This window comes from Trachemys scripta, chromosome 8 (genome assembly GCF_013100865.1).
Source record: "Trachemys scripta elegans isolate TJP31775 chromosome 8, CAS_Tse_1.0, whole genome shotgun sequence".
Lineage (NCBI taxonomy): Eukaryota > Metazoa > Chordata > Testudines > Emydidae > Trachemys > Trachemys scripta.
In genome coordinates this window covers 35,987,864-36,003,219 of record NC_048305.1, presented here as the reverse complement: position 1 = coordinate 36,003,219, position 15,356 = coordinate 35,987,864, and the positions used below count along the sequence as shown (strand labels likewise).

At 48.2% G+C, this 15,356-nt stretch overlaps 2 protein-coding genes across 9 annotated transcripts in view; one reads left to right on the top strand and one right to left on the bottom strand.

Moving 5' to 3' along the window:
• PURA (purine rich element binding protein A) overlaps window positions 1-7,983 on the bottom strand; it is a 9,115-nt gene extending 1,132 nt beyond the window's left edge. Inside the window, exons 1-2 of one of the 2 annotated variants that reach the window (XM_034778374.1) lie at window positions 7,815-7,983; window positions 1-834 (exon numbers count right to left, since the gene is read on the bottom strand). The exon at window positions 1-834 is cut by the window's left edge and continues 1,132 nt beyond it. In XM_034778374.1, the coding sequence (XP_034634265.1) occupies window positions 1-708 (708 nt within the window). In that variant the 5' untranslated portion in view covers window positions 709-834; window positions 7,815-7,983. Of the gene's footprint in view, window positions 835-6,922; window positions 7,244-7,814 lie in introns of those variants that run through there. The other variant, XM_034778373.1, reaches the window with a different exon arrangement.
• NRG2 (neuregulin 2) overlaps window positions 6,862-15,356 on the top strand; it is a 331,862-nt gene continuing 323,367 nt past the window's right edge. Inside the window, exons 1-2 of one of the 7 annotated variants that reach the window (XR_004646754.1) lie at window positions 7,262-7,438; window positions 13,904-14,027. The gene's annotated coding sequence lies outside the window, so the exon portion shown is untranslated. Of the gene's footprint in view, window positions 6,992-7,247; window positions 7,439-13,903; window positions 14,028-15,356 lie in introns of those variants that run through there. The other 6 variants (XR_004646755.1, XR_004646757.1, XR_004646758.1 and 3 more) reach the window with 6 other exon arrangements.

Below are 15,356 nucleotides of genomic sequence, written 5' to 3'. Positions count from 1 at the left end.
GGAGTTGCGGTAGGTGGGCTTCACCTCGCTCACCCGCATGAACACGCCGTACTTGTTGGAGCCCACGTCGAAGAAGAAGCGCTTGTTGTCTACAGTCAAGGAGGTGCCCTCGGGCAGCTCGGCCGGCTCCTCCTCCACGCCGTAGTCGTCGATGAGCTTGGCCAGGGCGTCGCGGAACTCGATGAGCCCCTGCGCCGGCAGCGCGATGGTCTGGCCCTGCGTGGAGCCCAGGCCGGGCCCCCGGTTGACGGTCTGGCGGATGCGGAGGAAGCGGCCGCGCTGGTTCTCCTTCAGATCCATGTAGTACTTGCGGTTCTCCCGCACCAGAAACTCGCTCTTCAGCGCCCGGCGCGGCTCGTCGGCGGCCTGCGCCAGCTCGGGCGGCTGGCTGGGGCCCAGCTGCGCGTAGTGCTCGATGAAGTCGCCCAGGTAGTCGCGGAACTCCACGGCCACCGACATGGAGAGCGTGAGGCGGCTCTTGTTGCCGCCCGCGCCCACCTCGGCGATCTTGAGGAAGCGGCCCTTGGCGTTCTGCTTCACGTCCAGGTAGAAGCGCTTGTTCTGGATGTCCACCCGCTTGGAGGCCAGCTCCTGGGTCTCGTGCTGCAGGCCGCCCCCCGGCCCCCCGCCGCCGGAGCCCGACCCCCCGGCGCCCGGCGCGCCCCCGCCGCCGCCGCCCTGCTCGCTGCCACTGTCTCTGTCCGCCATGATGCTGCCCGCCCTGCGCCCGGCCGCCCGTCCGCTGCCGCCTCCGCCTGCCGCTTCCCTGCTCCGCCCGCCGCCGCCGCCGCTGCTGCAACCCCCACAGCCACCAGCCGGCCGCTCTCGCGAGATCTGCGGGAGAGAGAGGAGAGAGCGGGTAACACGGCAGAGAGAGGCGTACAGTACGGGGCGCCCTACTGTACAGGCGGCAGCGCCGCGCCGGACGGACAGACAGACCGCCCCCCCACCCCCGGCGCGCTGCCCCCGGCCCCGCCCCCCGCGCGCATAGGGCTCCGCTGCACCGCCAGCCGGCCCCCCTCCTGAAGCGTGCACACGAGCCCCAGCCTGCTCCCCCGGGGCACGCAGCTACAGCAGCACGGGCCCCTTCTCCGAGGAAGGGAACACAGCTCAAAGTCTCCCCCCACCCCGCTCCAAAACACAGCAGGATCGTGGCCAGCTCGCCCCCCGAGCTTTGGCGCAAGTGAACGAAGGGGCAGGGACTGCAGATCAATCCCCGCAAGCCACCTCGTCCTCTAGTTTTTAAAAGCTGCCTTTAAAAATAACTCCACATAAATCATTGCAAGCCGCCTCGTCCTCAGGCTTTAAAAGCTGCCTTTAAAATAACAGCAATGCCACTCGTTGGCAGAGCCCTGCTAAATGCAATGAACGACCAGGAGGACAGTTACCTGAGCAAACATATCTGAAGGTAACAGGAGAAGCTGGGCTATTCCTGGCATGACGGGGAGAGCACAGTGTCTCAACACAGTATTCAAGCCCTGGCATGATGATCATGGTGAGAAAATGCACCATAGCTGGCCCTGTGGATCCCTTGGATAACATCATGAACCAAAATAACTGTCCCTGTGTTTTCTGAAGGTACATTACTCTGGTGATGAAACCAAACGCATTCGCCCAGAGTGAAAAGACCTTGCTAAATTCTCCCTGCAAATTAGATCTGCTGTGACCTTTTGAGATGATCCAGTTTTTCCATTCATTGCAAAACTCCCTCCCCCCCACCCAAAACACTAAATACCACATGCTAACCCCCTGCAAAAGCCGACACCCACATCCACAACCGCACAGTAGCCCAAATCAGAACGGGGCTGGAGCTGCGGTTTCTATTAACTCATTTCTAACCCTTGTTTGGAGTGGGTTAAATACATATTGAGTTGAATTATAAAAAAATGACTGTTCCCGCAGCCCCTTCTCCCCCCGGCTGCAGGGATCCAGGGACAGGAATCCGACTGGGAGCTTCATCTCCTTTCAGATTAGGGACCGAGTTCCTGGGGCAGGTCTGAATAGACACCCCCTTCTGGAAGCGGCAGTTATTCGGGGTTTGAGAGGGAAGTGACTCAGTGTCAGGCCCCGTTCCGCCACAGATGAGAAATCAAAAGGGAGGGTCCCAAAGGAGGGGAGAAAAATCATCGCGTAAATATGCCCGGCATTTCCAGAGAAAGGCAGCTTTTGGTTAGGCTGGCTAGGGCTGACTCCGCTCTGAGGAATCAAGAGGCTGGAAACACCCCCTGGAGGCTCAGCTGGGGGGGGGGGGCTGGGGAGCGCTCCCCTTGAAAGAGAAAAGAGCGAGCAGGTCACCCCGAAGCTCCCCTGCAAAGGGGCCGAGGACGCAGCAGGCACCGTGTTCTGTGCAGGGCGACCTGGAAAGAGGTTTCCTGGACAGCGGGGTTAGGAGACCAGGGGGAGGACGGGAAAGCGGATGAAACTGTCCTTGGCCTGGGGCGTGAGGGGGCCCGAGCGGGGGGGGAAGGGAAGATTCCCCTGGCCTGGGAGCAGAGCTCGGGGAGCTCAGAGATGCAGCCCCTGTCACTCATAGCCTCAGTCATGGCCTTAGCCGATTTTAGCCAAGCTCCAATTGCATTGCCAAGCGCTGGGTGTACCCAGCAGCCCTGCCCTCCCACCGCCCTCAGCCGGGCAAGGGAACGGGGTGCCCGGACGTAGGGACTTTACCTGTCCGGCCAGATGTCACTCCCGACCCACGCGCCCCTCGCACGGCTGGCCAGGCATCGGGGGACCTCCCCGCTGGGACCCGAGGGACCAAACAGCACCAGCTGGCCTGGGTATGGCTGCAGTGAGGGCGAGCGGGGTCCCCAACAGGGCGCAGACCCAAGGCAGCTGCGTGGAACTGGCGCGGTAGCGGCAAAAGCCCGGCTCACTGCGCCTTCTCCAGAGCCCCCACTCCCCAGAGCCGGGCACTGCCCTCGAGCGGGCTAGAGCGGCCGCCCCACGCCGAGGGGACTGCGCAGGGAAAGCTCCTTACCCCATTGCTCTGCCCTTGATCGCCGCCCGCCAGCACCCGCTGCCCCTGCTTCAGTGGTTCATCCTCCCCCCACTCCCACCCTCTTCCCCTTGGGTCCAGTGCCTCATCGCCAGGGCCCATCCTTCTCCTGCCCAGAGCCCCTTGGCAGAGCAGGCAGTCTGGCTGCTACTCCCAAGCCGATCGGGGCTCCCCTTCCCTTGCTGTAGCTCCCAGAGCACCCACCCCCAGAAGGAACAGGCTCTCCTGACCCGCCGTCTTAGCCCGGCTACCCGAAGCCAAATTCCGAGTCTAGGGGCAATAGGAAACGTACTGAGGGTGGCATTTGTTTTGGCACTGGCAGGGGTGGCGACTGGGGCTAAGGAGGCAGGAGAAAAAGTCAAACCGGAGTGGCGCTGGCACCGGGGAGGAGGGGCATTAGTCGATGTGACCCCTGAGCTGTCTGACAGATCCAACCCCAAAATCCAGCTCCCCAGGACTTGGCATTCACAAGCCGCCCTGACCCAGACCAAACCCTGCTTTCTAAAACCTCTCCCCAGCTTCTTCCCAAGGCGGCGAGAGGTCTGCGGAAGGAGGGGAAGCTCCAGGGGATGTCTAGAGCCGGTCGGCTTCCTAAGGAACGCCCTGCACGCCCCTTCTAGCGGGGCATTCACACGCCCCTCGATGTCCTCCAATTCTACAGCGACTTCACTTGCTAAGGGAAAGCATTAGAAGAGAAAACCAAGGATCGGGATCGCTTGCCACGTCCCATCATTCTAACAGAGGACTTGAAAAATATTTGCTCTTTAAAGGGTAAAACCGAACCCAAATATTTATGCTCGGTAAAGGGGATAAAAGAGCAATGCACAGTTAATAAAGAAGATGTTTTCCTCGGTGGTAAGTGATCTAACCTAGCAAAGGAATCCTTAATAGCCACCCAGTGCCCTCTCACTGTGTGTGCAGCATCTGCAGCCCACCCCGCTACCTACACCGGGAATTTGAGCTTCTCTTTACTATTCCCCTTCGTCAGTGAAGGAAATGTACCATTGTTACGTTCTCTCCCCTCCACCCCCCAGGTATGGTAAATCCACTGCTACAGAGACAGATTTTAAAAGCAAGGTTTCAATTATGCCTTCCCCCTTGTACTGTCCTCTAAACACACCGAATTAGAGGAGAAACATCCGAAAAGCAGTTTGACACCAGTACTTACGGCTTGTCAGCTGCGGGGAACAGCCTGGAAAAAGGGATACTCGCAGCACCAGGTCAATTTAAAGTGTTTGACTAATTTGAAACGAAAATTTTAGTTTTTAGATCTGTTGGAAAAGCAAGATTGTATCGAACAATTGTCTTAAATTATACATCTAAACCAGCTTCTAGAAACCAGATTTATCATCATGGGTTTTAAACAAGACATTTAAATGCGCCTTCGAATTACAAACTGAAAACATCCATCTGCCTGTCTAAACAACCAGAAGAAACATAATTTGAACTTTTTAAACCATTTTTATTTCTATCTTTTGTGCTTTTAAAACTAATCTCACCAGGAATATCACAAAGCGATCTAAACCCGCTAAACTAGCTGGAAGTTAGTTCACCAGAATCCAAACTACAGAAACTGAACGGATTCATTTTAATTCCAATGTGACATTTTTAAAGTTTGCTGTTTTGCCCTTAGGTTTCCGACCGTGACAATTTATAAAGAATGACCGTTTTCATGACTGCTGATCGAGTTTTTGCAACGAAAAAAAGTTTTTATTTAAACTTCAGAAAGATACAGCAGGCATTGTTAAAGATTCGAATCGAAATTTATAAAATTTAAGTACAAAATATCCTATTTATACGACAGCTGTGAGACTCAACTTATCAGCAAATCAAATGTAGGGAGTTCAACAACTAATTATGTATGTTCCAAACAAATTCTTAGATGTAAGCAATAATTAATAGAGAAGAGAAAATGAAGGGAAAACGAAAAATAATTGAAAATGTGTCCAAGTAACAAACTAACACCAAATTTTAAAAAAAGCTCAATACACGCGTTTTCGTTAAAATGTATTAACGTGTGGGAAAATATTTAATATTTTGTTTTTATCAATATATTTCGTATAATCAGCCTGATTAAAATTAACTTGCAAGACAGTTGCTGTTAAGAAGATGCATGAATGGATCAGGTGAACTCATTTTAAAGGCTGTTTGTTTTCTGAGAAACTGAACAAGTTTCACTGAAAGCACAGATCGCAAAACTTTACACTCTAATTCTCTCTGAATGTGAAAATGATGGAAGTTCTGAAGTCAAAAAGACAATTTAACATAAGTGCATCAAACCAACAGCTGCTACTCTGAAACATCTACAGAATATTCAAGAAAGCTTAAAGCCAGAATGTTTCCATTATCTCTAGTTTCCACCAGTCCCTTTGTGAGGGAATACAGTGACGAAATAATTATTTCACATCCATCTTATTCAAATTCAGAAGCACTCTAGCTTTTAATGTGTATTACTTCAATATGAAACATGCTTTTACTAATAATTAATCTTGTAGCTATTTTACCATTTAACATTTACATTGTTTGTAACATTTAAAAATCGCAAAGAGTAAAAACTGTGAAAGAATGAGCAAGCTACAATTTAACAATATTTTTATGTAATTGCTTTAATACTAATTCATACATTTTGATAAAAACATACAACACTAGAATCCCAGACTGAGAACAGATATATTATAGTAAATTAGATTTAAAAAACTGAGACAAATGGATTCAATTCATATCTGCTCTACCCTAGTGTACACTGAATGGGACAGGCGAAATCTTTAATAAACTTTAATACAGAACAACTGAACCTCAGAAAATAGTACTTAAGTAATTTGTTTTATTCTTTAAAACAATAACCCAGCAAAACTGAGAGACAATAGAGTAAAATCCTGCTTCTTAGCATAACCCTGGTGTACACTGAATGGAGTAGAACCAGAATCTTTCACAAGACAGATATACACCCAGCTATATTCTCCATGCTCTTCTTCAGATTTTACAGTTGTTTAAAAGGATTTGCTGATCCCTGGTGAACTTTAGAATCATCAGCAACTCTTTTTCATACCCGAAATCAGTACATCAATTGCTATGCACTCTAGAGCGAGCTGAAAATGACCCAGTTTGTAAGAATAAAAAGAAAGATAAGAAGCCATAAGGAGAAGTAACCACGGCCACCATAGGCTACTATAAAATAAAATACAGGCCCAGCGAACCCACACAAGGATCTGCACCCTTGGATATTTGAGACTATCAGAACCCCACAAAACCAGGCACTTCCGTCCTCCTGGCGGCCTGGGGGAGAGAACTGAGTTCGATATTTAAAATTCTGAGAGTGAAGCCCTAGAAGTGGGGAACCAGTTGATTTCTAAAAGCCAAACTCCTGAGACTAAGGAGAATCCCACCTAAAACATGACGACCCCACAACAAACAAAAAAGACCCCACCCAAATCCCAATAAAGGGGGGAAAGAGGAAGAAAATGCAGGGCCCGATGCTGCTAAAAGGCTTGCCTTCAATAAGATCCTGAACCATCCGACTGCCATGCAACTGATTAAAGAAAAACAAATTAATGTCCTTTATTTACCTCGCAAGATATAGATGGGGGGAAGAAGGGGAAACCCACAGCTGTGTGGGCTTTACACACTTTTATACCCGCAGACATTCAACATGTCAGGGTGATGGGCTCATTTTATTTTCAGGCCATTTGCCCACTGGCCTTGTTGATGTTCTAGTCTATTATTAATAATCACTATTTTCAATAGGTCTGATTCATTAAGTGCCATCTGCGATTCACCCCCCGTCACTCGTGTCTACTTCGCTGGTGGAGGGGGCCGAACAAATCAGCATCAGCCAAAGTCAGACCCGATCCAGAGATTACTACTACAGCGGCCCCGGGAAGCAGCGGAGATCCCCGGGCGGCGGGCCGGGAGCGGGCGCAGGCTTACCGGGGCTCGAAGTTCACATGGAGCGGGTGTAGGGGACGCTGGGCTGCGGCGCGGTGGCCCCGGCGGCAGGTGAGCGCACCTGCGCCGCGCGGGAGCTGCCGGGGGCAGGAAGGCGGCTGGCTGCGGCGGAGCAGCAGAGCAGGCCCGGCCAGAGCCCGCCGCTCGCAGCGCACGCACAGCCCCGGCGCTCGGCTCGGCTCTCCCCGCAGACGGCGAGTCGTGGCAGCCCGGCGTCGGCACGTAACCCGGCGCTCCGTACTTGACACCGCTGCCGTCAGTGCGCCTTCCCCCTGCCTAGCCCCCCTCTGCGGCTCGCCGCGCGGCAGCAGAGAGGGTGGCGGGCCGGGTGTCCCGGGGCAGGGGTAGGGGCGGATGGGCCCAGCCTGCCCGCGCTCAGCGGGCCGAAGATCCGCGGGGGAAGTGCGCCGCTGCGGCCGGCTGCACCGCCCCCTCTTTCCCGCAACGCGGAGAGCTCGGCCCGAGCCCGACCCAGGGCTCGCCCGTCCCAGGCAGCAGGTACGGCCCGCGCCCCGGCTGCCGGAGGAGAGCGGCCCCCGCGAACCCTGACTTCTGGGGCGAGCATGGGCCGCGGGTTGTTAACAGCAACGGCACCTCCCCAGCTCGCCACCAGGAGGCGACAGGCCCCTCGGTGCACAGCGCTCCTTTCCGCCCGGCCCGTAGAGGGGAGGGCGGCCTAGCGCCTAGGGCTGAGCCCCTCTCACCCCCAGGAGGTGGCATTGCACACTCAGCTTGTGCCCCAAGCCATGTTGCACACTTAGAGTGCCCCCCTCTCACCCAGTCTGTGCCCTGGGGCGGTGTAGCACAATTAAGCTGTGCCCACCTCACCCCTACATGACAGTGGAGTGCACATACATTATTATGCTTCACTCACCTCACTGCTAAGTAGAAATACAAGCACCCTCAGATCCACCTAGTATCTTTATCCCCTGTACCGTAGTGCAGGGCAGAGAACTGTAAATCTCCCATCAAGGCCTAATCCAACTCCCATGGAAGTAAAGGAATCTCATTGGCTTCACTGGGAATTGGATCAGGCCCTCAAAGTGCCAAGACTGTGAAAATAACATGGAGGAGGGATATAGTCATAGAGTTTATGGCTAGAAGGGACACGTGTTAATCTAGACTTCCTATTCATCCATTGTCATTAACTTCCAAATCAGATTTACTCAGTTCGTATGTTCACTTTTCTAAATGCCAGCCTTACAAAGCTTGCCTTGGGATCTGAAAATTCAGCTGTGTCATGCCCTATACATCATCCTCTGTAATACAGATTGTGCATTTACCGCATACCTCTGTTGATAATACACAAGGCAGAATAGAATCAAGTTTGTTTCTTGTAGCTTTTTTTGGCTCCACAGTGCCAACCATCAGTATACACCTGTTTTTGCCAGTAAAGCAACCACATAGGGCTCAACAAATGCATCAGGAATAGATACATTAAGTAATAAGGTATCATTGCAATGCAGTGAGAGAATATACCATCTCCTCAGTAGTATAAAAAATGTGGAGGAGGGAGAACATAACAGGTACTTACCAACCGGAAAAGAAAAATATACAGCTGCTAACTAGAAAATGGTTTCTTTAGGGCTGCAGCTGCTTGAGGCTGCCAAATTTAAAGGGCCAGCTGCAGAAAGGCATGCTGGGAAAAACAGCAGGGAAGGCTGCTGTAGGGACAGATAGCAGTGTTCAGTAAGTTGATGAGGGAAGGTGTTGGGTGTATCTGGAAGTCTGTCACAGTCATTATGACTGTGGCTATACTTCAAGAAGATAGTACTAGAGGTTTGTTGTAAAAATGTTATGGCATATAGAACTTCAAGAGAGTAAATTACTATGGTAATTTTAGCATTAATGTGAGTGGAGAAAGGGAAAAGTGAGGTGAAGGAAATAGCTGTGTGCTATAATATCATAAAGGGTTAAGAAACTGCTCAAATATAAGAATCTAAATAGGTGGCAAAGTGGACAGTCGGAGTGCATATAAATATAGTGAATGAAGAAGAAGACTGTGCATAGGTTTGAGCTGGTGCTGTCTGTTGTGGCTATTGGAGCAGCAGAAAGGTATATTTATTTGGGATGGTAAGTTGTGAAGCTTCTGTTTGCTAGCACAGTGTGGTAGTACCTTGGGATCTTATGAAAACCTTTTCTTCTATATTCTGTTTTCAGGTGACTTGTTTGTTACAGTATTTACTGGGGAACTTTGTTTTGCATAGATTTTACTTTTCTCTTTCTTCTTCATTAAAGACTCTTGCTTGCAGTTGAGCATTAAAATGGGAGACTAACCAAACCGTAAAAGCAAACTAGAGACCAAGTGAGATTTTTTTTTTAGCCTAGAATCTGGGCAGAACTGAAATGGAGATCTTAATGGGCCATTATCTGTAGCCCAAAAAGAAATCCTACAGGATGATGTTGGCTAGTCCTCCTCTCCATAAAGTCAGTGCTGCCTGTAATCCAATTTTGGGATACAAAATGCTGATTTAGCTGGAATATATCAAGGTAATCAATTTGTCTAAAGACACATGGTAGTCTGACATAACTCTGGCTTCTGCAAGCTGACTGTCATGGAGTCTCCTGGGAAATATGTTGTGCTACATGAAGAAGCACCTGCAGCCCTTAACATGTGATTTTATCCAATGCAAGCGTGTTTCCACTTATTAGAAAAACAAAGCCAGTCATCAAGATCTCTGGACTCTTCAGATCACTTGTAAACCCATGAACTGCTACCCTGTGTCACAGTAACTTCATGGGGTAATAGCAAGGACAGGAGAGAGCCACTTTCTCCTAGTAAAGGAGTGACACTTCTTTCTTGAGCTATAGCTTGCAAACTGTCAGAACTGTCCTCTGAGTGAGTTTGAATGATTACAGAGATGTCTGATGTGCTCTGGGCTTACAACACAATTTAAATACTCTGAAGTATTTAAAATCTTTATTTTTAAAAGGCTATCCAGGAAGATCTACTGTCTTGATCCTCAGTCAGCCCTGCTCCCCAGCTTCTTAGGAAGGTTCTAGTAGCTGGGATAGCTAGCCTAGAAGGCCTTCACCTCTTCTCTGACTAGAGCTTGCAGTCACCTCAAGGAGTCTAAACCTGCCTCTTGTGATGGGGGGAAAAAGCTACTTGAGCTGTACTAAGAAATCCTGGCAATTACAGGCTAGTGAGCCTGACTTCATTACTGGGCAAACTGGTTGAAACTATAGTAAAGAACAGAACTGTCAGACACATAGATAAATATAATTTGTTGGGGAAGAGTCAACATGGTTTTTGTAAAGGGAAATCATGCCTCATCAGTCTACTAGAATTCTTTGAGGGGGTCAGTAAGCATGTGGACAACAGGGATATAGTGTACTTAGATTTTCAGAAAGTTTTTGACAAGGTCCCTCACCAAAGGCTCTTAAGTAAAGTAATTTGCCATGGGTTAAGAGGGAAGGTTATCTCATTGATCAGCAACTGGTTAAAGTATAGGAAACAAAGGGTAGGAATAATTGGTCAGTTTTCAGAATGGAGCGAGGTAAATAGTGGTGTCCCCCAGGGGTCGGCACTGGGACCAATACTATTCAACATATTCATAAATGACTTTGAAAAAGGGGTAAACAGTGAGGTAGCAAAATTTGCAGATGATACAAAACCACGCAGGATAGTTAAGTCCAAAGCAGACTGCAAAGAGCTACAAAGAGATCTCACAAAACTGGGTGACTGGGCAACAAAATGGCAGATGAAATTCAGTGTTGATAAATGCAAAGTAATGCACATTGGAAACTACAGTATACATATAAAATGATGGGGTCTAAATTAGCTGTTAGATATCTTGGAGTCATTGTAGATAGTTCTCTGAAAACATCCACTCAATGTGCAACCGCAGTCAACTTGATGTTTAGACAGAAGCTGTTTATGTTGTGCATAATGGGCCAGTGTTAATGTCCAAGAAATACATATCTTCTCCTTTTGGAGTTTAATTTTGTCCCAAATATGGGTTATTTATTAAAAAGAACCAACAACTTTTCCCTACTATGCATAGAAATATTTAGAGAAAAGATCTTAAATTTCTATAAACTCTTTTAAACTTGAATGCGTGTGGGTACTGACAGTGTCTTCAATCCAAATATGACTGCATTGGCTGTGGAGCAGAAGAATCAGAAAATGCAATTGACTAGAAACACCATAACTGCCTAGTTTAGTTTGATTATCCAGACTGAGTGAAATGTAAAAGATGCAGTCACTAGTGTGCAAGGCCATGATATAATACACATCAAGCTTCCCCGGTCCCTTCACAAAACCTCCTGCAATCTTGCTACCTCCACTTGTTCGTAGCTTTGTGTCATCTGAGTTCGGAGACCATGGAGTTAGTTCAGATTTCTCAGTCCATAACTAATATGTTAAATTGTTCCTTCCACTGAGCCCTGTGGGAGTCCAATTATTCTTCCAAAAGGATTTTCTGCCTTCGGGCCAGCTCTTTGCCTCTTTTTCAGCCCTTTCCCATCACTCCCGCAGTGGAAAAAGAGAGTATAACAATGGCTTACATAATGACTGAGTATTTCCCAAGTATTGGGCAATCCTTGGGTGATGTAGAGGCAGGCGGCAGGAGAATGGTTGTGAGGTTGGTTGCAATTTGGCATTCCCTGACTGCCATTAACAGTCCCTTGAGGCTGTAGGCGGCTGGGTGGAATTTAAAGTATCTCTGAGGGTGGTTGAAGGTGCATAGCCCAAGGATTTAGGAGTGTGAGGAGGATACAACATTGTGTAAAGTCACCTTGGATGCCTCCGGTCCTCTGCAAAGCCCAGCTCAAGCAGAGCCAAGGAATGAGACTCCAGCTCTTAGCCAGTTGGAAGGAAGGGTTCAATCTGTTTTGTTCTTTAGTACTGCCTACATTTTGGATCATATTCACAAACTACTTGTGAGTGATCGCACAACAGGCTTTACTTAAATCAAGGTAAATTGCACTATTATACCAGGCTGTCTGGTTATCCTGTATTCTGCACAAAAATATTGCATTTGGAGAAGAGTAAGGATGCAAAGATAAGCACTTCAAAGTCAGGAAATGACAACGTTAAGGTTGCATCACAATATATTCTTTAATTACCTTGCTCACATAGTATTTGTTCTGTAGGATCCTTAGCTCAGTGCACAGACTGCATGGTGTGCAGTGACTAAAGAAATGGCGCGACACTTATTTAAGTCACTTATTACAATTGAAATGATGAATGCAAGACAATTTCTACTGGGTCGGTCAACCCAAATTAAAACAGTAGGTCTCTATGGAAACTAAATTACTTATTTTCAGTTTTTTTAACTAAATCAAATTATTTGTGAATGTTGGTTGTAGTCTCTCTGTTCAGGGAGAGCTCCTGCTTATTCCACTGGAAACCAGCCAAGCTGCATACTCAATGAGGCATGGGGCTGCCAAATTTCAGCTTTCTGCCCTCACCCACTTTGGCACCAGAGATGTTAGTCATTTTTGCATATATTTCAGAAATTTATGACCGGTTGAAAACAATGGAAAAGCTTAGGCAACCTGCAGTACAGCACGCTAGTTAGAACTCCTCCTCTATGAAACCAATCAGGTTTCTTTGACAATGTATTTCAAGTGAACCCCTTAGTGGGTGGTGGGTAGATATTTGTTTATTTCAATGCATAAGGATCCCCAAGGCTCTGGGGGTGCCCTGACCTACATAATATAATTCAGGTTCCATACACCAAGCTAATCTTCCTGCCCAAATGAAAGTCAAACCTTCTCCTCCCAGCAGGCATCTATCTACTCTTCTCCACTCCAGCCCACCCACCCCCCAATGTACAGGAGGAAAGATGGCTCTTGTGTACCTGAGTGTCTAACCAATCCAGGCTTTGGCTTACCCCAGGGGTAGGAAAGCCCTTCCAGGGCCATCTTCTGAATGAAATTGAGGGAGCTCCAGCATGAATCCATCCATGGATGTGAACTGTGGCCGTATTGCATGTGGAAAGAGGTGATCTCTCATGGTGCCTGTTCCCAAACCTGCTTCAGCCTTTAAGTGGTCTCATGGGCTAGCCCCAAGCACAGCATGTTACAATCAGTGAGAGGTGATGAAGGCCTGGGTAAATGTAACGAGGTCCCCATCTGGAATCAGAGCTTACATTCTTTTTACCAAAGGCAGATGGAGCAAAGTGCTCTTAGCCACAGCACCAACCTGGGTGTCTCAGAGCAGCTTTGGGCCCACTAAGCCTTTTTAATAGCACAAATGCTGGATGCCCTCCCTCCATCCTGCATCATCCCTGCTGCTTCCTCTGGTTTCTTTTCCTAACCTTCTGCCAGGAGATGCCCTGCAATGGATAGTCCAGTATCAGTGGGGTTGGCAGAGGCAGGGATTTAGTGCAAGGTCTCAGTGGATTGAAGACATCATAACCTACAAATCCCCACTAACCCCCCACTGGCGCCATCTATATGTTATACAGGAGGGTCAGGGGAGAGAGTTGAGCCCTGCAGAGCCTCACATGAGAGAGTTCTTAGGGCAGATGAACAAACACGTCTCACTGTTTGGCCTTCCCACCTAAATAGGAGCACGGACACGCCACCCAGCTCCACCAGCCCATGGAGGATTGACAGAGGGCCCAAAAAACTCTAGGAACTAGACTTAGCAGTTCCCAGTGAAAGCTGGTTGCAGGAAGGAGGGATTTGGTGGCTCCCATTGGAAGCAGCAGGGGTGTATCGCCTCCTGAAGATTTTGGCAGCACAGAGGGGCTGCTTCTCCATGGCAATGCCCAGCCTCCCACTCAGCCTTGGAGCCATGCTGCTATTGACTGTATTGCTGCCTTCACAGATACCTGTCTGGTATCTGCAGGGCTTTGAAAGGCACATGCCATGCAAAGCAGCTGCTCCCAAGTCCCATCAACTCCCTCCATGGAGTCCTACCACATATAGAGAGTGGAGCTGGAGAGACTTCCACAGGAGGGGGGTTGTCCACCCTCTCTCCTGCACCCTGGCTTTTTCTCCCCTCTGCAGGCATAGGTGATGGAGGGGAACATTTACCCCTTGGTCATGAAGGAGTTTCCCCTAAAGACTGTGGAAAGAGTGCATTCCTTCCAGAAACATCTCACCAGGCTGTTAGTCATTGCCTTCTCACAAGGTACCGTAGCAATTAAGAAACAGGCATTGCAACACAAAGGAAAGATGATCTAGATATACAACAAGGCTACTCAGCAGAAGGGATTGAATTGTTCTGGGTTGTCTTTTCCATTTTTAAAGCCTCTCACTGTAAAGGTATATTCATGTTTTATATATACACAGTTCTACATTTTCAAAAGTAACTACTGATTTTAGCTGCTTCCATTTTTGGGTGCCCAACATGTGATACACTAAAAGGCCCTGGCTTTCAGAGGGCGGATGCTTACCATATCCTTGGTGTCTCAAGCTGGGTGATCAGTACTCTCCCCCCCCCCCCCCCCCCCCAAATCACTAGTCTCTTTTTAAAATTTAACCCCTGGTTCTTTTCAGAATGTACTGAATCATGGTAAATGGCTTCTTAGTCCAGGGAAGAGGCTTATTAAGTGTAGTCTTTTCTGAAAAGATTTTTAAAAATCCCTTTTTATAAAAAGACAGCAACACAGAGCGTCATGCAGCCTTTGCTAGTATTACTGCTTTAGTGCACTGTAATATTTTTATTACAACCCCCACTGTTTAGAATATATTGTAGAAATTTAATATGAATTTAGGATTTGCTTTAAAGCATTATCCGTCAAGGCTAGTATCTGACCTCCAGAAGTGGCCAGTACCTGATGCTTCATAGGAATATAGAGATTCGCTGCTGTGCCCATGGAGCTGGTTGTCATGGAGCTGATTATGGATTTCCAAATTTGTGGCTGGCACTGTGCTGGAGAATTGAGAGTGAGCAACTGTGTCTTCTTGGAAGAGGTTCCATAACTTCAGGGTTGCCCATTGGGACACTGAATTAAAGCAAAAGGCAACAAATTTAAAGCAGTTAAATGCTCCCTCCCTTTTTTCAAAAGTACAAAATATGTTGTTAGCCTGTGGAACTCACTGCCACTAGATATCGGGAGGCCTTCAGCTGAGTAGAATTTTAAAAAAGGATTAGGCTTTTATCTAGATAATGAAATCATCCACCCTTACATTAGACAGAGTACAATGTATATGGATCATCAACCTTCAAAAGTCTCCTTCAGAGGAGAAGCCAACCTCCAACAGCATGAGGTTAGGAATAAAGGCACAGAATCTCAAAGGTATTTAGGTGCCTAACTCCCATGGATTTCAATGGGAGTTAAGCACCTAAATGCCTTTGAGGACCAAACTGCCCACTATAGTCTAGTTACTGACTAGTGTTGGAGGAGACAGGATGTGGAACAAGAAGACCCACTGATTAGATCTGGTATGATGAGTCCCATGTTCCTGAATAGATGTGCTGTGGCTAATATAAAGCACTACTCTGTCTAGCCATTCA